This window comes from Aspergillus clavatus, genomic scaffold (assembly GCF_000002715.2).
Source record: "Aspergillus clavatus NRRL 1 1099423829799 genomic scaffold, whole genome shotgun sequence".
NCBI lineage: Eukaryota > Fungi > Ascomycota > Eurotiomycetes > Eurotiales > Aspergillaceae > Aspergillus > Aspergillus clavatus.
The window spans coordinates 165,201-186,455 of NW_001517100.1; the positions used below are offsets into that span (position 1 = coordinate 165,201).

The window sequence follows — 21,255 nt, forward strand, 5'->3', positions numbered from 1 at the left end:
GAGTAACAGACAGCTGCGACATCACATAACCCTATCCGTCCATCATGCATTTAGTCAACGAATATTTACGATATCGGCGGATGCCAGTGACCGTCATTAAGAGACAGCTTGTATGCAGTAAGCAGATAACCTGGTTTGACAGTGCCCAACAGCGAACCGGAGATGGCGAAGGCGCATTGAGGTTCAAATTCGCTATCCCAATCCATAAACATGATAATGTGACTATAGGGAGACAAACTAGAGGAACATATCAGAGCTCATTGCATCAGCAAAGGGGGAATCATCCGTAAAGAGCAGACAATTTGACACGAGAATGAACGCCAAACCCGCATGAGCATTTCAGCAGAAGACCTCCCTAATCCCAGCAGCGGAACAAAAAGGTTACGAACGATTGCTATACTAGAACGCCCAGAGTGTGCTTGAAGTCTCGCAATAGACCACCCATTGACCTCCTGATACTGAGCCAGAAAGGAACGAAGAACCGACGCATATCTGTCTTCCCAATGGCTACAAACACGCAGATGGAAAGTTAATCAGGAGAGAGAATACAAACCATCTCACAACGGCCTTTCAAATAGGAATGAGGGGGAAGCAGCCCGCCCATAAACGATCGAGATCTCATGCGCACAGGAAAGAGCACCAAATGAGCGAAGAAAGGACGAATCTTCAGAAACTAGATCGAAAGAAACGAGAAGAGTAATCAAGGGTGTTGTTGTACAGGCCATCAATTTAGCAAAAAGCATGACGTAACATCCTCAGAGCAGAATACAGTTGAATTGGATTGCTTCGTGAGAAAGACTCGAGAGGAACTTTTCGCAGAATGCCTGCCCGTAGTGTATAGGAGATATGGAAAGGGGGGGAAAGGAATAAAGGGAAAGAGTCAAATCATAGTCAAGGAAAAGGGGAAAGAAAGCGCGTCAACAATTTCAATTGCTGTTACATGAGTAACATAACCTAAGAGCTGAGCACAGCATAAATCAAGGTAACATCGAGGCACGGGGGGATCAACAAAGGTCATAAGAAAAAGGGGGAATGACTTGATAAATAAAAGAGAGAAACACTAAGATAGGTTGAAATAAGGAGCTCAATCTTGCGGAGAATAAAAGCGCTCACAGGCGATCAAATAAGTAGCACAGGAGAAAATGCCCATCAAGAGCTATAGAGGGGAGCTTTCGCAGTGATAAATAGCAAACGTGTTATGACACAAAAGACCCATCGTTGGAATGACGCAAAACTCCTGCAGGTGCTTCAGAATAACGAACGCTTTTTACTGTACAGTCTTCGTTAATCAAACTGAGCTTCATCGGATGATTGAGGGGCTTCAGAAGTGTTCTTGAGACTACCAACCTTCATAGGCGCAAAACCACCGTATTGGTGCGCAGGGGGCATGCCCATAGAGGGGTACATCGGAGGCGGGGGAGGAGCGGGACGGTAAGGGCTGCCAGCAGGGCCGGAGTTGTTCTGGGAGCGACCCCAGCTCAGGCGCACACGGGAGTTACCGATGGGATAACCCTGCATCTGGTTGATAGCCATCTCGGCAGCGTGGCGCTGAACAAACTGAACGAAGCCGCAGCCCTTTCCAGGGGGGATCTTGACATAGGTGATCTCGCCAAAGCCCTGGAAGAAAGAGCGGAGCTCATCCTCGGTGACATAGCCAGAAAGACCTCCAACGAAGACAGTCGTGTTGTTGGGATCGGTGAACTGGTTCATGGGCTGAGGAGCACCATAGAAGCCCATGGGAGGAGCACCCATGGGGGGGTACATGCCAGCGGGGCCAGGCATGCCCATGCCACCGGGAACAACACCAGGGCCCTTGTTCTTGGGGGTGGCAGTGGAGATGCGCATGGGGCGGTTGCCGCAGTAAACTCCCTGCATCTCGGTCAAAGCACGCTGCTGATCGTTCTCGTCAGAGAAGCGAACAAAACCATAACCACGAGACATTCCGCTGATGGGATCAGTCATGATCTTGGCGGACTTGCAAGAGGGGAAGCGGTTCTGGAACAGAGACACCAGGACGTATTCGTTGACCTCCGGGCCGAGATCACCAACGAAGATGGAGTACTCGGGGCCACGATCGTCACGGCTGTACATACCAAAACCCTCAGTTAGATACATGCATCAAGAAGGAAGGCTCACACTACATCTTTCTTACCTGCGGTCAGCGAGACCACCGCCAGTAGCCCAGTTCAGCTTGAAAACCCGGTTGGTGTTGGGCATAGGAGTTCCGTTGAGGGACAGAGCCTTGGCAGCAGCGGCAGGAGAAGCGAAATCGACGAAACAGTATCCGGCATTGCTCCTACTACCAACATTAGGATCGCCTTCGAATGGTTGTGCAGTTCCTCTAAACTCACCCAGAGAACTTGTCACGGATCATCTTGACATTGACCTGCTCGCCCATCTGGAACCACAGGTTGCGGATGAAGTTCTCATCAATCCAAGGCTCAAGCTCACCCATCCTAAATGGTCATTAGATCTCAGAACAATCAAAACACGGGTTGTCAAGCGCCTTTCGTGCGCTTGAAGGGCCATGCTTACCAAAGAGTGGTCTTTCCGTCAGAGCCCTGCTGAGAAACAGGAGCGGCATTGGGCTCACCGGGGGCAGGGCCCTGGAACGAGCCGGTGGTGGGGTCAGCCTGGCCAGTCATGGTGGTATCCGCAGTAGCAGGAGCACCAGGAGCGGCAGCAGCAGCATCAGCAGCGGGGTGCTGGTTCTGGAAAGACTCAAAGTTCTGGAAAGACATGTTGACTTTAAAACGAATTGTTCGTAATGATAAGAATCACGATAATCGTAACTGAGGCGTACCAAACCTAGTCAGCCATATTCCAAACTGTGAACCTTCCGACGTGTGGAGCGCTGCGTCGCGTACCTTGGAATTGAAGATCAAAGGATCAGAAAACGCAGAAAGAACTTTTTCTATTCCGAAAACGTCTCGCTTGGTCGAGAATTCGTTGGATTCGTCAAGGAAAGAACAGCGTACGCTCGCTCAATACCCGAAAATGATTGGATGTGATAATTCGCTTCTGTATCAAGGTTGATATTAGTAAACAATGTAAAATGGCATGAGATGCCCCGGGACAATATGTAGAAGTGAGAGCGTCGCTGAAGAACCGCAGTGACCGAAACGAAGAGAATGTAATGGGGCTGTCAAACGAAGGCCATGTTCCAGAAAAAAGAAAAAAAAAAAAGGCAGATCAGATCGCGAGAAGAACAGGTTTGAACCTCAAGATGAAAGGCAATCGAGGGCAGCGTCAAGCAGAGATGAGACGGCGGAATTTTCAGAAGTGTTATCAATCCGGTGAAATCAGACTTGAATGTTGCCTGTATTGAGTCGTCCCCAGGACAATTATTGTGCTGGTTGATGTTCGAGTCTGGACGATATTCCGTTGAGTGAAGCGACTGAGGGTGAGGTCAATTGAAAGTGAAGCAGTGCGCAAGCCGCTTTCGTCAACGATGTTCCAGTCCGCTCCGGTTGCGACCGTGTCCGCCCAACCAATTTCCCCACCGGTACGGAAACCATAAACGCAACAATCAAATTGTATGCTCGAGGTTGTTGGAGTAGATGATTGAAAGACACTGCCTTGGTTGTCTGAATCCATTGGGAACTCCCCATCTGGGCAAAAAAAGCGATCGTTTGGCGCATGTCCCGGATAGTGCCAATGAATCTTTCGGAAAGCAGCAGGTTGACTTCAGGTTTGCCCCCTCAAGACGTATATCCCTCTAAGACGGGCGCATTCTCATGGCCGACGGCGAAGACAGTGGACTGACAACAAGGAAGTCCAAATCCCGAAGCGAAGGTTCCAAGTCTCTCCAAGCACAGCGCGCCATATTAAGAAATGCAGGGATGATAGTGATGGTGATGGAAGGACAAGAAGTCTCGATCTGAAGACCATGCGGGGCGAACAAGAATGAAAATAAAATTCATGATGACTTACCAGGTAATCAAATAGAAGCGACTTGAATATCTTTTTCCCCCTTGTAGAGAAAGAAAAAAAGAAAATAAGATATGCGTTCGATAGGCGTGGCGCAAAGGCGAAAAAAAAGTATCCGTTGAGACAAGGACGAGGCGAGAGACAACAGACACCAGGGACTGGAGAAGATCGAATAACTCCGGTGAGGTGGAGAAGTCAAAAGCGAAGAAAAAAAGTGGAAGATAGAAAAAAAGGCACAAGAACTATCCGCAAACCGACTCCGTCTTTTCCGACAAGAACAAGCAACGGTAGAAAGGAGAGGGGATGATGAGAAGAGAAGGGAAGAGGAGGAGGGGTAGAAGAGTCAGATATTCTTCTTCAGATGATGGAGGGGAGAAAGAGAGAGAGAGAAAGAGAAAAGAAGAAGAGCGAGCGGAAGAGCGAGAGGGAAAAAAAGTGCGAAAAAAAAAAAAAAAAAAAAAAAAAGGAAATGGGAATTCCTGGAAAGAGCAAGAATACCAGGTACTGATACTACTGCTACTGACTAGGTTACCTGCTTTACTGCCTTGTTACTCGATACCTAGGGTCTAAGGCAAGGTACTCTAGGGCAGACCCAACAGAGGGAAAATAGGTCATAATGGGGCTTTTTCTTTAACGAATAATCATGATGAACAAACAAAACAAGATTTGGATGAGAATATTGATACATGAAAGAAATTAAAAAGTGACAGTACTGTTACCACAAGGCATGAACTAGGTACCTACATAGTACTCTGTATGAAAGAGATGAGGGGCGGCGCAGCAACAATCATTATTAGCATCTGCCAGTAGTTAAGTGGACGAGTCGACAGTTCTTTACTCAAGACGACTAAGGTACTCTCAGCTCTGTACCTTCTGCATTATTATTACTTCACTAGCTTCGCTAGCACCCTTTGAAGATCTAGTTTTCTTGTGGGATCACGTACTGGGATTTACCTAGATGTACTCTGTAATATCAAATTCAAGCGTCTTGTAAGGTAGGTACTTTATGATACCATGGTATGAAAGTTTTTTACTGAAATACGTACGGTATGTATAGAGGAATATCCCCAATTTGCAAATCATCAAAAAAACTATACATTCTGTCAATTGACGCTCCAAAGCTCCTTGAATTCAGTAGAACAACCAGGGACCTAGGCTATTGTAGAAGATACTATAAAATTCATAGTTGACAGCTCTGGGCGTGGCTGATCCCAGCATGAAAGAGCATCCAGAACTGTAGGACAAAGGTGCTACTGCTAAGTGCTAACTGCTATAGAAGTAATTTATAGGTACCTACATCTGAGCTAATATTAACTATATTTTATCATATCTAGATGAAACACTGAAGTATACATGATTGCTCATTAAAGTGTTCCTAAAGACTACTCTAGAGTGCTTGATGTCAGTCCTGCAGATTACGTCCTATCTGAAGCTTCTTTAGTTATTCATGATTCATAGGGACATAAGAAATACTTTAATTGATCATCCAGATTGCTGATTGAATACAGACTCTGTGGTCAAATGACCAAAAAGTAGATAAACCAATGGAGCCAAACATATTTAAAGTTTAAGATCAATTACGCCTGCAGAACGCAGATAGATAATTAGTAGTAAGTCTCTAGTACAAACTAGGCACCTACCTACAAGGAGCATCATGCCTTTCCAATCAATTGAGGAGCATGAGGATTGAAGGTTCCATATTCATCTTCGAATACGATCAATGGTCTCAGTCAGGACTCAAGACTTTCTACTAGCTAATTAGCCGCAGCAAGCAGTAAGGCCGTAAAAACAACAAAACAAAAACATGATATCCAACCCGCCTGGTAATCTTACAGCCTGATGGAAGAACTGCACATGGAAAATTCGCAAGCATCGTATCCTGTGCGTGTCCTCTGGCTCGTCAAGAATCTATTAGCAACCATGGGCCTCGGGTTCTTTTCGTACACTTTTAGACTCTTAGTTGACTGGTGCTAAGGCAGGTAAGTAAAGTAAAATTTGCAGATCGACTTCCGTTCGCAGCCACTGAGCCACACACCCACACCAGTTACCTCTGAGAATTCACAAGAGTGTGGGAAGGCTGGCAGGCATGGCTGTGAGAATACCCACAGATAGTCCAAATAGTGTTTGAATGATTGTTGATTGCTATTAGAATTCTTCCTTGGGTATTCTATTGTGAGGGAGGAGGTGACCAGTTACTCATCAAATCCTGGATATGCCAGAAAGACAAAAGAAAAAAGACAAGAGAAAAGAAACAAAGAGAACACAGGGCTTCATGAGGTTTGAGCTTTGAACTTTGGATTTTAAGAAGGCTGAAAGGATCCACTTCTAAGCCCAGCACTGTGGTAATCTGTTTCACTGTCTGTATTGGAAGTGCACTTATCAGTCTATCAGTGGCATTTCTCCAGATATGAGGCAACTTACTATCTATCTACCTAGTAGTACTCCATACACTCGATCTTCTCTAGGGACTCAGTCGATCGTTTACACACTTAGCACCTAAAGACTATCACTCACCTTGTCGGTAAGTTTGCTCTTGAAATCAGGTTCAGGCGTTCAAAGTCTCAACCAAGGAATACCAGAAATAGCCCGAGAACAAAGCCGCAAGAAAGCCGGCTCAACTCCACCAACAAACACGCCTATGGAATACCTGGGCATCATCCTGTCATTGGCCGGAGTTAGCAGTCCGGCACCCGTTCTAAAGGCACTTATAGGAAGCACCTTACTCCATTGGCATCAACTAGCTACCAAAGTCCATAACTCATAAGTCATAAGTAAAGAAGGGCCTAAGGAGTTCCCGGCATGCATTCGTGATTTCCCTCCCCGGCCTAGCCTCCTACGCACTGTACGCTGTAAGCTGTAAGGTACGTGTTGTCGTGTCGCAGGCTCGCAGGCCAATAACTCAGTTCTCCACGAGTCGGCAGAGATTTACTCCGTCTCTTGACAGCAGTGGGTTTTTAGTATCGATAAGAATTAGATACGGGATACCCTAATAGGTAGATTCTGGTTCCGCACTATCCTCCGCCGTCGCTCGTCGGGATCCTGAACGCGTACGCGACGCGATCAAAGTTCCAATTATCAAGGTCATACGGAGTAAGAATATTACCTTATTGATTTGTAGATAGATAGCTCGCGAGCCGGACGAATCTGAGCACTCCGCGAGAGAAAATCCCGACCATGAGCAAGGCTGCAAGGGATAGAAAGCCGCAAGTCAGTCATTACTCACACTGACTCAAGGTCCAGGTCCAGGTCCAGGTCACAGTCATGGCCATGGTCATGGTCACTGTACAGTGTACGCTATCCCTGACAGCGTGGCCCTTGCATGGCCATGGCAAGTAAGCCAGCCTACTGAACCTTGAGCATGTACGGGAGATCTGGTGTATAAGTATGATATAGGTCCCACTCCTGGATGAACACACAACGCCAGGCTCTTCTGAGTCAAAGAGATGAATGATATCACAGCTTCCTCTACTTCCACTTGTTTTGCACTCTGCACTCTTTCAACAAGATGATCTAATGTCCAGCAGACAGTAGATAACCGCACCAACCACCCTCTCTTCAAGACAAGAGGAGCATCCCCTTGTCCTATCAACAGAGACAAACTGTGCACCCCAGGATTCGGATCCCTTGCAGACTGCAGATAGCCCAATCCTCAACCTATGCAAATGTCCACCTAGTACAACTAACGACCTTAGAAACATCCACCCTGAGAGTATGTGTATCTTTCAAACTTCATCGAGATATAAATTACACCATTCTGTGCCCTTTTGTAAAATTTTGTATTTGAGACTTTGCCTGATCAATTCCAATCCATCAATCTAAGCACCTAGTCAAATGCTCTTGAACGGTAACAAGAATGGTTTACCTAGGGCTGTCACTTGCCTTACTATCAATATCAGTAATTTGCCGAAGAACTTATACAGAAATGCATTTTCGTCGGTTGAGGACATATAGGAATCGAACCATGGGACGGGACTACAAACACCACACAACACGTCCACAACAGCAATTCTTGTTCAAATATGAGCTGTCTGCAACTGTAAGGCAGTGAACGAATCGTCTCATCGAAGCTCCCAAGTCCCAGAGTCTCGAAGCCTCAAGTACCCGGGGCATTAAGAAAACCGTGCCATGCTTTCTCAATCAGTTGTATTATGATCTTACAACAGATACTTAGAGCAAAAGACACACTGAAGGGAAGCATACTCCACCCAGGCCCTGACCCTCGCTATAAGTCAAAACCCTTGGGTTTACGGAAGAATATATTGGCACTTTTCTCGAAGAAAGGCCGATAATGGGATCCATCACGATGTTTGGTACGCGTTTTTTTTTTTTTCTCTTTGTTGGGTGGAATTGAGATAATTGTGGTACCGAGACGGCCAGAAGTACTCTGTGGAACCCCGAAGTTAGAAAGAAAAAAGGAAGAGACTGAATGAAAGGTAGTCAGTGCATAGCTGTATGGTGCATAGCTGTATGGTGCATATCTTGTTGATCAGCGCTGGTGCTGTAAATTGTGCTCTTTAGGGGTTTCGCATCTGTAAACATTAGATAGACACTCATCTCTTGTTGTGTATACTTCCCAACGAGACTGGCCAAGATGGTCTGTAGAACCGACTTTTATCTAGGGATCGAAACACTGGCTGAGAACAAATATATAATTCTACTTATTCAATCAATCATCTGTGCTCCTTCGCTTGCTTCCCCCGGCGCACAATTATTATCACAATACTCATCCACTTTCCCCAGTTCATCCCCAAGCAACTGAATCGTCTTCTCGTATACCTTGGCAGTTTCCATCTCCCAACGCCCCAGACTCTCATACTCCTCCGTACCATACGCCCCAGCCATATCCTCATCCCCATCACTGGAACTCTCGTCCCCGTCCGCGTCACCCGCCGCCGACCCGTCATTCTCCCTGGCATCCACCACAGCAACACGACATGTCTCCGCGATGCTCTTGATCCGGACCTTCTCGGTCATGGAGACGAGGTTGCGGTTATTCTCGAAGCCGGAGAGCGGGGCCCCCGTGTCCGCGTCTTCCCCAAGCAGCAGAGACGTAAACACGGAGTCCAGCTTTCTCAGCAGACGGAACGTCGCTTTAGGGGAGAACGGGTAGTCCGGGAGATATGTGTTGACCAATACCGCCAGCGATATCAGGTATGGTATTTGAAGTGATGCTAGAACTATTTAGTACCCATATGATTCTGAACCAAAGCGATCCACGATCTACTTCGATGCGAGAAGACCGGCAAAGCGGGGAGGGTGGGTTGAGTACACGTACGAGTTCCGCTCACCCAAAGCACATCAACCAGCCCCTCGATGTCTTTGGCTACTTCCTGGAAACTCTCGTAGCCGCGCTCCGACTCCGGCTGCGCCTGATCATCATACGTGCTGCTGAACTTCTTTGCGTGCCGCCGGTTGATCGTCAAGATGTGCGAGTCGATATGATTGATCACCGTTGCTTCCTTCATGGACCCTGATTTCAGTGGATGGGATCTCGGTTTCGGGAGCAGAGACGGAGTCGCCGTCGAGTTTGACATTGTCGACGGCGCAGGTGATGGCAGAGATGGATGCATGAAGCCCCCGGCGCCGGGGCCATCAGCTGCGGCAAAGGCCATGAATGCAAATGTTATTGAACCCGTAGGGCGGTTCTATCCCAGAATTCAAAGGCAGATAGATATCAGTTGATATAGTATAGATGTAATGCGCTTTCAGATATGTGTCGCCCTTCCTCGGCTTTGAAGTTTGATGCGACGTAGGGTAGTCCAACCCCCACACTCAGTGATGCGTTAATGCCTATTTTTCTTGCCTATGGGAATAGATAGTCCGCAATACTCGTGGAAATGGAATCTAGTAATAAATTGCTTGTTATTTTAAGCAAAAGGCCATGATCATATGACGAGAAAGTTTGAAGGTTGAAGATGTCATGCCAAGCCTTGGAGTCTTGTTGATCCGTGCACTCATCATGGCGCCTACTGCTTACATTAGCATCAGGAAATACCAGGAACAACAACATCGCGACGAGAAGATCCGTTTGACTGGGGAAGAGTACTGGGAAAGCATCAATGCCAAGATGTTGTACTAGGAAGGAGTGGAGTCATAGTGGAATCAAAGCATATCATGTCCTCTGATGGACGAATATCGATATCCCGCATGTATTTCTTGAATGGCCTAAGGTATCTAATATGTTCAATAAACCCATTGAAACGTCGCACAGATCTGTTATCTCCATCAAAGATCAGCATCGGATATAAAAAATATTACAGAAGACATTCAGAAATGAGGAAGATGCGCCACTTCAGAGGTGAGAAGATTATTGGTATATCGCTGGTTTTTGAAGGCAATGCATGACATCTGAATGAGTCTTGCTACTCTGGCCCCAGCGTGCTCATCACGAAACCGGTATAGAAACGACAAGCAGAGAAGAGAGTCCGACTTACATCTACTTGAAGACCCCGATTCTGTAACCTTTCTATGCAGTATCGAAAAAAAAAGAACTTTTTGGTGTTGACCTTCCGAAACGCCATGCTAAACCGGAGATGCTGTGGAAGAGGGATAAGACGTAGTTTATTCGGGCTGTAGAGTCGTCAGTTAGAACGATACAGTTCATCCACGCGGTGTGAAAAAAAAAAAAAAGACTTACCCTGATCTTCCCCTTGCGCCGTTTCATCTCCTCCAGCTTCCTCCTATCTTGATCGAACCTCCTGAGAAGCTCGTGCTGTCTCTCCTTCCTCTTCTCACGCGACTGGAACCGGTAGAAGTCACCCAGACCCTCCGATTTCTTCTTCTGCTTCTCAAGGAGCGCCCGAGCCTCATCCTCGTGCGCAGTAGACGTAAGCTTCGGCCCACTGGTAACTGTGATGAAACCATCCTCGTCGGGCTCCTGGACTCTGCGCGCCTCCTCGCGCTTCCGCGCCTCTGCGACGTGCGTGAACACAGTCATGAAATCGTTGACGGTGCGAAGCAGGTCCGCGCGAGCAGGGTAGCTGGCCTGGTGGTGATTGAGATAGCGCTGCAGTCCCAACGCGGGTAGACGGTCGTCGAGACCCTCGCCCCAGACAATTGTAGTGCCCTTTTTCGCGGCCTTCGAGGCGGCTTTCAGACTCGCTTCCATGCTCGACTTATCGGCGAAGACCACCACGGCGTGCGCGCCGCTCTTCTGCAACTCTCTGTCCCATGTTGACGGTAGCGAGATTTCCTCGAGTTGGCCCTCTAGGTCGTCGGTTGTCACCCGCTTTCTTTTCTTGTTCTTCGAGACATTGCCCTGTGTAATGGCTACAGCGCCTTTCTTCTTTGTCGGGACACCCTCGAAATGAACTTTTTCGACCCGACCGGCGGAGAGCTGAGTACCGAATAAGTGTCGCAGGTGTAGCTCGGTTGTGTCGACAGGCACGTTAACGACGAAAAGGGAACGGGGAGTGTCAACGTCAGGAATGCGAGGTTCATGAGGGCGGAGGTAAAGGTAATGTGTTGCAGGCTCTGCAAGACAGGGTGATTCGGGCAGCTGCAAAGGCAGGACTGCGTAACCTGCTACTTCAATAGCTTGTTTCTTCATCTTGGTTCTCAGAGTGATCAAGCACAATCGTTCCTCCCTCGATGAATGTTGCACAGCAGAAATTCTGTTTTTTAGTGTTGTCGAAGTTTTGCTCTTGCGGAAAATTAGATGAATTTGAAAGGCGGAGACTCAGCGGAGACCATTCATCTACCTAACTACTCGCCGAAACCATAGTAGTTGATCGATACGTGATAGGAAGTGGCTCAAGGAAACATATTTAGAGATATTCATCAATTTTTCCACAGGGCTTCTCATATTAGACTTGGCTCACAATCATTATCATAAATTGTACCATCAGACAGTCATCTCTTCATAGTTGATCCATCACTCAGATTCATCTTTTACATCGTCTCCATTGAATATACTAGCTTGCAATTTATATCTTGTCAGGGTCATTGATCCCACCATTGGTTATGACATAGGTCGCCTCTCGCTCCGGGCAGTCTGCAGCAAATTAGTATATCTATTTTGTACGAATGTTCGGAAACGTGCGAACCTGGAGAATCCTGGATCTTAGCCACACGTTCCTCCCCACGGCCTTTGCGGAGAAGAACACGAGTCGTGGATGCATGCGCGAGGACATGACCGCCAACAGGCTTACGACCGTCAGCTCCAGCAAACAAAGCGCTGGCCCCAGGGTCGCTTTGAACTTGGTTTGTCTGCACCGGAGCGTGAGTTTTGTTCTTAGGCGAAAGGGGGACTGACCCAGCGGACATACCATCAAGACACAGATATTGAACTCTATGCGAAGGTCTCATCAGACCCCCTGAATCCTATGAAATACAGAGTACGACAGGAACATACCTTCGGCCATATGTGCCAGCTTCATCAGGAACTGGTTCAGCTTTTGCTGACGGTCTGCGAGCTCTCCTCGCCCACAATAATCCACTCGGAAGCAGTTCATGATGCTGTCAATGATCAACAATCTGTACTCACCCCCAGCAAACTCCCTGCTTAAGGTATTGAGAAGCTCGAGCTGATGCTCGCTATTGAGTGCTCGTGCATAAGCGATGTTCTCCTGAGCAGAATCTGAATCGACACCGAATCGCTCTGCGATCTGAGCAATGCGCTCCGGCCGGAAGGTGCCTTCGGTATCAATATAGGCCACCTTACCATCCGCACCACCCATCTCCTTGGGCAGCTGAGCAACGACAGACATGGTGTGCGACAGTTGTGTTTTACCACAGCGAAATTCTCCGAAGACTTCACTGATACTCATACTCTGGAAACCACTGCAAGAGAATGAGACAAGGTAAATCAACAATGATTAGTAGGTTCAGGGCATCTGACCCTCCGAGAATAGAATCAAACTGCTTGCTTCCAGTGGAGATTTTGACAACTCGCTTGCGTTGATGGCTTAACTCCATGGCAGTTATGAAGCCGGCAGCAGCTGGCTAAGTGAACGTTAGTCGAAGCTCGCACTGCGGATGATCCTGCAAATATCCATAGTAAGACTACTCACCAGGCACTTTTGGATAGCTTCCTTGATCTTCTCAACCTTGACTTCACTAAAACCCTTGATCTTGAGGAGCGTCTTCCGAGTGGCACCGTGAACGGACTATGAGAAGCAGAGTGCTAGTGAGCATATAACAAAAGAACATGGGATATTAGGAGAAAGCCTTACAGAGACAGTATAGAATCCGTTGGCTTTGAGCTTGGTAATGTCGGCAGCTCCGATGCCTTCGCTAGAGTCAGCGTGTATATAGATACACCGGATGGAACGGACATACCATGAGCTTGAATGCCATCGATGTCGAGAATGAAGACCTGCCACACACCGAGGGTTATTCATCTCTTCATCTTTTTGAGAATTCCAGTCGCGTAGGATGTGTCTCTAAGAGTCAGTAAACAGAACGACAAAGAGGGAGATCCTACATCGTCGTTGAATTCGTCACCTGAATCCGATTCAGGCATGATGCGTTGCTTAGTGTTTCGATTGCGGATCCGAGGATGATAAAGATAGAATGATGATGGCAATACAAGTGATATACAGTATTTTGATCCGTGTTGTAGAGCAGAGGAAGATGAGACAGAGTCTTAGCCAGGTAAGAGAGGCGAGATGGACCAGCTTTCACGGGGTCTGGCCGTAACAGGAAAGACAACTACAAAGGGAATCAGAACAAATCTCGACACCAAAGCACGAATTGTACGTATTTCTCTGCGAGACAAGCAGAGAGTCAGGCAAGAAAGATACCATGTAGGGTGTCCTTGTAGCGTAGAGTTGTAGAGCGGAAAAGACGAATGTAAATGATCGACCTCTTCAACTCAACGAGAGCATCGCTATACAAGTCTTCTCGGCGACTCAGAACATCAAGCAGTAGCTGCACTTGCGTGGTTATTTTGAAATTTCATCTGTTTAATTTGATTATTGATTTCTTCTTCCAGCTTTCCACTTGAATAAGCATAAGAGAGGTATTCAGTACGAGCAGATGGGATAGCCACACCGCATCAGGTACCTTTTCTTTCACAATGTTCAGCACAAATGATGTCGACCGTACCATCTTGTCGCCCTTTCTTATACATATCAACACGCTCACTCCGGTCCACCAATGTCTTCGCCTGCGCTCAATTAACCTTTCGCTCACCTCGTCTCCTTCTTTCCTTGCCGCACCTATGATTCAAATGAGAAAGATACCCGGAGAAGAACAATTGACGCCAATCATGAGACCCCTTGAGCCATGTGTAGGATCCAAGCCATCAGGATCCTAGGGACATCGTGAAACTTTTGTTCGTCGTATACATAATAGGGATAAAAAAAGGCCGGTGCTGAGAAACCTTGAAACCGGGAAGGCATAATATATGCAGGGGAAGAAACATAGAGAGTTAACAAAGATATCAAGGGTGAGTTCCGCAAAACCCTAATACAAAAAAAAAAAAAGCATAATGATGACGGACTTTCCGCGAAGCGGGAATTCATAGATCAGAAAGAGATGGTCATTTAAGCAACAGCAGCGGTGGCAGCTGAAGCAGCAACAGGAGCAGCCTCGGTGCCAGCCTCAGCAGCGGCAGTGGTAGCGGCAGGGGCAGGAGCAGCAACGGGGGCAGCAGCGGACTCAGTGGGCTGCTGGGGGGCGGCCTCATTGGTGGGGCAGTCCCGAGAGATATGGCCAGCCTGAGAGCACTTGTAGCAGACCTTGCCAGCGGAGCTCAAAGGACCACCATTGGGAGCGGTGCAGTCACGGGAGATGTGGCCCTAATGAATGTAAGTTGATGTTCCATTGAAAGATAGAGAAAGGGTTTGAGTTTGGGGTGCACATACAAGCTTGCCGCAAGCATAGCACTTCATGGCGTGAGCCTGGCAGTCACGAGCAAAGTGGTTGGGGCCACCGCACTTGTAGCAGGTGGCAGCACGAGGGTAACCACCGTATCCACCGCGGAAGCCACTGTTGAATCCCCCGCGAGGCGCACCGACACCACGACCAGCTCCAGTAGCAGGAGCGGGGCAATTGCGCTGGAGAGAACACACCCAGGTTAGCTTGCTGCCAAAATAGAAAGAGCAAGGTGGAGGCGGCGTTCAACATCAACGTACAGCAAGATGGCCGGGCTGGTTGCAGTTGTAGCAACGGCCGTTGGCCCCACCGTTAAGTCGCAATGTGGGACAATCAGCCTGAACGTGGCCTAATCCCTGGCAGTTGTAGCACTGCTTGGCTATGGTTGACGAGTTAATATCCTTGCACATTCCCAGGCTTGACATTGGACATTCTTACTCTCGGTAGTACGAGGACGCGGGCAGCTGCTGGACTCGTGTCCTATCCAATGGAGTCAGACATGTGGCTCGGGGGAGGTATCATGCATGGTACATACCAGGCTGCTTGCCTATTCGACACCAATGGAGAGATTAGCACAGCGATCCCAATAAGAGTGAATTTTCGTCACCGGGTACACTTACAGTTGTAGCAGAGACGCTCAGAAGACGAACAGACCTCTACACCAGTCAGTGAACATCATCCCAATCCAGAACCCTCTTCACCATTCAGCCGGTGAACTAACCGGCATAGTGGCCAATGTTGCCACACTTGTAGCAGGCACGGCGAGACAGCAACATCTTTCTTCTTGTAAATTGGAACTATGAGCAGAGACCTTCCGTTAGCTCCGCTGACATCTTGCAATGACCCCCCACAGCTGTTTGGATGAATGTCCATTGCGCATTGCACTTCCGATGCATGTGACATGGATAGCAGGCGAGAAGGTCCAAATGTCTTGTGCAATCCCATGACGATCCGAAGGGAAACAGCTCGAGCCGTCCCAGTAAATTTCGTGAATGACCGATGCCTCAAGACGAGGATGCCATGTCGACGGCAATGCGACAATACCTCCGCACCCACCGGAAGCACACCCCCGCGCAACCAAACAGCTTCGGGCCACAAAGGATTTATGACAAAACACTCACTCTTCCAGGAACCACCAAACTTCAAATCTCCGTGTCGATAGGTCTCTTCTGGCTGTCAGCTTTGGGAACCTTGGAGAAGGAGCAGCGCGGCCGACAGCCCACTCTCTCGACTCGAAAAAGTGGGCTGACAAAGAAAAAGCGACCATAACCAAAAGAGACACACACAAAAAAAAGGTTAACTTACAATGTAGATAGCTCCAAACTAAACCCTCACAGCTCTCTCTCTCTCTCTCTCTCTCTCTCTTCCTCTCCAATCCCTCCAAACCACAAGAGGGGGACAAAAAAATCTGGAAAAATAACGTGGGATAATCCGATGAGACACAAAAGGGAAGAACACAAGGAACACGGAATTGAATCAACCAATATAGCCAAGCCAAAGCAGGAGGGCAGGAAAAAAACCAGACCATCCTCTTTCCTGCAGGGCTTTTCCTTTTTCAGGGCAAAACGTGAAAAACTTTAGCTCCCGGGCTTTCCCGCATTGCGTAAGGTTGCAAAATCGCCCCCCCCAGACTGCGCACGGCCTGAGGCACACGTTCCTGGAGTTGTACTTGTAGCTAACTAGCTATCGGGTACAAAACACTCTTGATTCTACGGAGTACTTCTATTTCTACTCCTCCTGCTGCTGCCGATCAGTGTTCACCACTACGGACACCATAGTAAAAAGACTTGTAGAATCAAGAGTTCTACTAATAAAAAATTAAAAAATAAATAAAAAATAAAAGTAAAATACACTATATGTATATCTTTGCAATGTTCATTCGGAAGAGTTAGGAACATCTGTTCCTTCGTACTGCCCCTGTAGCCGCGGAAAAGACAAAACACAACATTCGCAGTGATCATTCTCATAACAAGACCATTACAAGTCTGAAATCAGTCACGAGCAATAAGGAGTGAGGTAAACCAGAAGATGGAATTGGAATGCTCCGCTGCCGCGATCAGCATACCCGATGAGGAGCCCCACAGATTAGCTTATGATATGGATGATACTAAGATGCTTCAATTTGTGCATGACGTTCTGATGCAAGTGACAATTTGGCTCGGAAAAAAAAAAAAAAAAAAAGCCACAACCCCTCTACTCCTCCTTTTCGATAACAGCTGGTGCTTTGATCTCGCGTCCTTTCAAGAATTCGAGTCCTTCCCCACCCTGTAGAGAATACATATATTAGCCAGGAATCTTTTTGACGAGGGCATTGATCTGATGCAAGGGATAACTGAGAAACTCACATAACTGATTAAGGGAGATACCTCCACACCAACAGCGTTGTCCTCGGTGACGACAATGCCGCCAGCCTTCTCAATCCAGCGTTGTCCTTGTCCCATGATGTCCTGCTTGCTGGTATCGGGGTCGTCCTCTCCTGTGCCCCGTGCATTCTTCAGCGGCGAGAATTCATCCTCCCGGCGGACCTCAATGCAGGCGAACTTCTCCAGGGGGGTCATGGGGAACACATCAAAGACGAACTGCTCCAGCTTGATGCCGTTGGGCTTCTCTGGCTTGAAGAACTCGCCGGTATCTTCCTTAATGCAAGGGATCTTCTTTCTGGCAACGTGGTGGGGTAGCTTGTGGGCCCAGGTCTCGATTGTTTCGAAGAAGTGGAAGGAGTAGTAGTGGTTGACAATGTTCGCGGCACGGAACTTGAGCACGTCAGGTTGCTTGGGGTCCTTGGCCTCTGCGGTCTCCTTGTCGATCTCCGAGTATTCAACCACGTCAGGCTTGCCATTCTTCTGCAGAATCAAACCGACTGATTCCGTAGCGTTACGCTTCCGTACCACCTTCGTAGCAACATCGACCTTCTTCGAGGCAGCGAAGCCAATGAACACAGGGTCCGCCACCTTGACCAGGCAGTTATCCACACAGTAGGTGTGAATGTGCTCAATACCCCTCTTGCGCATGTCCTCTCTCACGCCGGATGTAAGGAGGGCCTGGTAGATACCACCGTTTCCATCAGGAGCAACAGCCACCTACCCTCATCCATATTAGAGACCTGATATGTACAGGGACATAGCGTGCAACGGCAAAACATACCTTGGATTTGCTCTCCATCAAGATTTTACCATCATTGGAGATGCAGGGCAGGACACCCTGTTCAAAGATAACCACATTATCCTTCTTCAGCCCGAAGTACTTGTGTTCTTCGAAAAACTCCTCCGTTGGCTTGCGTGTAGGTCCGCTGGTCATGACATACCAGGGGATGGCAGCCTCCTGGCCAGAGATCTTCTGAGCAAGAAGCTGAAGCTTCACAATACGCTCGGCCTGGATCTGGAACAGCGACTTGTGGCTGGGGAGTCCGATGTCAAAGCAGCCCTTGGGGGCAGAGCTACCCAGACGGGTCCCTTGTCCACCTGCCATCAAGACAACCGCCACCTTGTTCTCCGCCACAAGCTTGAGGCCCTCTTCGTACCATAACTCGATGTCCTTCGGGTCTGAATCGAGAATCGAGGCTGTGGCGACATCAGGGAGAGGCTCGAGGGAGCTAGGGCCTTTGTCGGCTTTGGGAGGGTTCAAGGCCTTGTCGGCGAGTTCGTTGATGCGCTTGGGGTCGAAATTTGAGAGTTGGTGGAAAAGCTGAGACTTCTCGACTGAGTTCAGTTCATCGGCGAATGCAAAGACCTGTCCTTGTCCTGCATCGGTGTACTTCTGCTTCAGTTGATCGAACTCCTCGGGGGATGGTTCGCGGGGAGCATCTATGTGATGCCCCTGGAACCTCTCAACGAGGTTTGAAACAGTTTCTCTGATAGCTGCAGCCATGACGACAGTCTTATGCAGTGAAGCTCTGACAGGAGGTGGATGGCCAGGAAGAATGGTAATAGAGGATAAAAAGTAAGGAGAGAGACGTAAGGGAAGTGTTGTTTTTTTGTTTTGTTTTGTTTTCGGAGTGCGGGGTGTACAAAGTCGAGTAGTTAACTGGGAGCTGAGCTCAAGCTTGGGATGTTTTGGGCCTTTAACTTTCTATGACGACTGACCGCCAGGGAAACGAAAATCATTTTATTGTTTTATTTTTAGCTTATTAGCATGACCGATCCAAATCTACGAATGATATCAACTCCAGCGTCTTCCTGTCTCCAGTTGAACTCCCTGAGTGGCCGATTTGGACTGATTCTTGGGAGCCCCTCTCGGCGGGGCAGAGTGGGAGGTCCCAGTTTCACCGACCTCGTCAGGAGTAAACTAATGGAAACTGCGCAATAAATAGACAATCCATTTGCCCCTGGGAATACGGGGGAGAGATATTTCAGCAAGTCTAAATCTAGAATATGCGACGGCTTTGCAGTAGCAGGGCTTGTACGTACGTGTCTTCCAAAAAGGATTGATGATTGATATCTATTCTGTATTCATGGTTTGGTGGCTTTGATGGCTTGATTCGCATCATTATGGGATGAATGTTCTGTATTAATCGTAGGTCATAACAGATATATATTGGTACAAATAGTAATATCTTAATGGGAATTTTCTGCCTATACAAATTCTCCAGTCTTCAGATCACTAACGTCGGCTTTCTCGATATCGAACATCGTCGCGACGATTACGTCGCTCGTTATCGTAGTGCCTATCCCGATTTTTGTCACGATAAGAGTCTCCCCGTCTAGGGCTCCGACTGCTGGACCTATCCCGATATCGGTTGCGATGGGAATCGCGTCTTGGGCTTCGACTGGGCCGTCGGTCTCGGCGGGAGCCCCTTTCAGGACTTTGGCTGTACTGCGGTTCTCGAGATGCGGGTCGTCGCTTAGGCCCCCCTTTGTCGAACACCATACCATAGTCATCCCGCTGACGAGCGTTATCAGTCGCCCTATACTGTCGTTTCTTCTCAAGCTCGGCCACGCCACCAAATCCGCCTCGCTGACCGCTGCGTTTGGATATGGTGGCATTCCGCCAGCTTTCCGACAATTTCGATACCTGTGTGATGTTGTCAGAGGCGTTTACCAAAGGGGACATTTAGTTTCGAAGAAAGACGTACACTCTGCGAGAAATCGACGTGTATCCGGTGATCGTCGATTAAAACTCCCTGCATCTTGAAATAGGCCTGTTCGCAATCCTTCTGATTCTCGAATTCGATAAAAGCATATTGCAGACTGTCACCAGTTCGCTTGTCTCTGATGACCTCACAAGAAAGAATTTGCCCGAACCGGCTGAAAATCAACTGGAGATCCTCATCTGGATGAGTTCAATTAGCATATAACTTGGTATAACAGATCAACCTAAACCATCATGTGAACTGGCCACGCCCTACCTTGCGTAACGGGATTCAGCTTGCAGACAAAGAGCACATTCTCTGGCGGTTTGACCTCTGCGAATGGAAGGTCACCAACCATTTCAAGTGTCAATGCCTGCGCTCTGGCCTCGCGCTCCCGCCTCAACCTCTCCATAGCTTCCTCATCCATGTTATCATCGAGATCCTCGTCATCCGCGATTCTCACAGTTGCCAACTGGGCTTTTGAGGGTAATGGGCTTTCCGCTGGCACCACGAGGTTCGGCGGGTCATCGAAAGGATCGTCAAGAATAACAGTATGGCGAATACGGATATCTTTCAGTGGACGGCCCTTGTCGTCGATGAATGAATCGTTGATCTTTTCAAGGACATCGAAGCCCTCGACGACCTTGCCGAAAATTGCCGCTTTTCCATCCAAGTAGTCTAGGTTGTCCCCGAGTGTGATGATGAACTGACTGGCAGCGAGACGCTGGTCGGGATCGTGGGATGAAGGGACCGTGGCCATGCTCACGGTCCCTCGTTCTGTGTGCTTCATTTTCGGCGAGAGCTCGAGGGGGAATGTTCTTTTCGCGGGTCCTTCCAATAGACCCCATATCGACGAACCACCATCGCTTTCTGGGGAATCAGGTCCGAGAGGATCACCGGTCTGAAAAGTGAAATTCTTCTGTACGCTATGCACCGGCGAGAAATTGTAATATTTGACTTTGCATAGCTTCAGAAAGCTAGAGCGGTAGAACAAGGATTGCTTAGTTTCTAGTTCAGCCAATCGACGTTGTAACACATAGCAAGCACACACAAGGAGGATTACACAAACCAGTGTAAGAGAAGGGGGACTACCTACTTTTCACATGCCTTAGGCGAATCATCCACCAGGAGGTCAATGACAACATCGCCGAGCGACGTTTCCAAAAGTACGCTCATGACGGTCTTGCGACAGAGGTTGGCGCCGCGAAGATCGACGGTGCGTTCAGCAGGAAGACGGAAAAGGAAATGGTGAAGAAGGAGAACAAATACCCGTAACAAGGATATGGTCGATAGCCGATATCGAGAGAAGAGGCAGAAAATCGACCCGTTTTCTTTTCTTTTTCTTTTTTTCTTTCGTGGTCGGTGTGTGTCTGTGAGAAGCACTGGGGATGGTTTTGAGCGATGAAACTGGAGAGGTTGATTTGCAGGGTGTGTTAGCC

General features: G+C 48.1%; 7 protein-coding genes across 7 annotated transcripts, besides 7 other annotated features; all 7 read right to left on the reverse strand.

The window, feature by feature from the left end:
* Positions 1 to 1,284: 1,284 nt before the first annotated feature.
* On the reverse strand, positions 1,285 to 2,741 carry ACLA_065300 (RNA-binding protein; the record flags this gene model as incomplete). Its single annotated transcript, XM_001272321.1, has 4 exons — positions 1,285 to 2,083; positions 2,153 to 2,296; positions 2,352 to 2,456; positions 2,536 to 2,741. The coding sequence occupies 4 exons, from the start codon at positions 2,739 to 2,741 to the stop codon at positions 1,285 to 1,287; spliced, it is 1,254 nt and encodes a 417-aa protein (XP_001272322.1).
* Positions 2,656 to 2,699: a microsatellite.
* Positions 2,742 to 4,370: 1,629 nt separating the features above from the next.
* Positions 4,371 to 4,394: a microsatellite.
* Positions 4,371 to 4,400: a microsatellite.
* A 3,970-nt stretch (positions 4,401 to 8,370) lies between these two features.
* Positions 8,371 to 8,406: a microsatellite.
* A 186-nt stretch (positions 8,407 to 8,592) lies between these two features.
* ACLA_065310 (general transcription factor IIH subunit TFB6 family) lies at positions 8,593 to 9,542 on the reverse strand (the record flags this gene model as incomplete). The annotated part of the gene is made up of 2 exons (XM_001272322.1): positions 8,593 to 9,101; positions 9,206 to 9,542. The coding sequence occupies 2 exons, from the start codon at positions 9,540 to 9,542 to the stop codon at positions 8,593 to 8,595; spliced, it is 846 nt and encodes a 281-aa protein (XP_001272323.1).
* Positions 9,543 to 10,491: 949 nt separating this feature from the next.
* Positions 10,492 to 11,479, reverse strand: ACLA_065320 (RRP7 superfamily domain-containing protein; the record flags this gene model as incomplete). The annotated part of the gene is made up of 2 exons (XM_001272323.1): positions 10,492 to 10,500; positions 10,568 to 11,479. 2 exons carry the CDS (start codon positions 11,477 to 11,479, stop codon positions 10,492 to 10,494), a joined length of 921 nt encoding a protein of 306 aa, XP_001272324.1.
* A 376-nt stretch (positions 11,480 to 11,855) lies between these two features.
* Positions 11,856 to 13,393, reverse strand: ACLA_065330 (recombinase DMC1; the record flags this gene model as incomplete). The annotated part of the gene is made up of 9 exons (XM_001272324.1): positions 11,856 to 11,923; positions 11,976 to 12,138; positions 12,198 to 12,220; positions 12,284 to 12,711; positions 12,770 to 12,873; positions 12,942 to 13,037; positions 13,104 to 13,159; positions 13,210 to 13,246; positions 13,355 to 13,393. 9 exons carry the CDS (start codon positions 13,391 to 13,393, stop codon positions 11,856 to 11,858), a joined length of 1,014 nt encoding a protein of 337 aa, XP_001272325.1.
* Positions 13,394 to 14,417: 1,024 nt separating this feature from the next.
* Positions 14,418 to 15,524, reverse strand: gisB (putative zinc knuckle nucleic acid binding protein; the record flags this gene model as incomplete). Its single annotated transcript, XM_001272325.1, has 7 exons — positions 14,418 to 14,672; positions 14,739 to 14,930; positions 15,009 to 15,127; positions 15,187 to 15,228; positions 15,284 to 15,295; positions 15,369 to 15,404; positions 15,470 to 15,524. The coding sequence occupies 7 exons, from the start codon at positions 15,522 to 15,524 to the stop codon at positions 14,418 to 14,420; spliced, it is 711 nt and encodes a 236-aa protein (XP_001272326.1).
* Positions 14,421 to 14,530: a microsatellite.
* Positions 15,525 to 16,085: 561 nt separating the features above from the next.
* Positions 16,086 to 16,112: a microsatellite.
* Positions 16,086 to 16,120: a microsatellite.
* An 821-nt stretch (positions 16,121 to 16,941) lies between these two features.
* Positions 16,942 to 18,615, reverse strand: ACLA_065350 (UDP-N-acetylglucosamine diphosphorylase; the record flags this gene model as incomplete). The annotated part of the gene is made up of 3 exons (XM_001272326.1): positions 16,942 to 17,013; positions 17,094 to 17,828; positions 17,893 to 18,615. 3 exons carry the CDS (start codon positions 18,613 to 18,615, stop codon positions 16,942 to 16,944), a joined length of 1,530 nt encoding a protein of 509 aa, XP_001272327.1.
* Positions 18,616 to 19,347: 732 nt separating this feature from the next.
* Positions 19,348 to 20,992, reverse strand: ACLA_065360 (PPIL4 family peptidylprolyl isomerase; the record flags this gene model as incomplete). The annotated part of the gene is made up of 4 exons (XM_001272327.1): positions 19,348 to 19,758; positions 19,820 to 20,016; positions 20,093 to 20,793; positions 20,913 to 20,992. 4 exons carry the CDS (start codon positions 20,990 to 20,992, stop codon positions 19,348 to 19,350), a joined length of 1,389 nt encoding a protein of 462 aa, XP_001272328.1.
* Between the last annotated feature and the right edge of the window lie 263 nt (positions 20,993 to 21,255).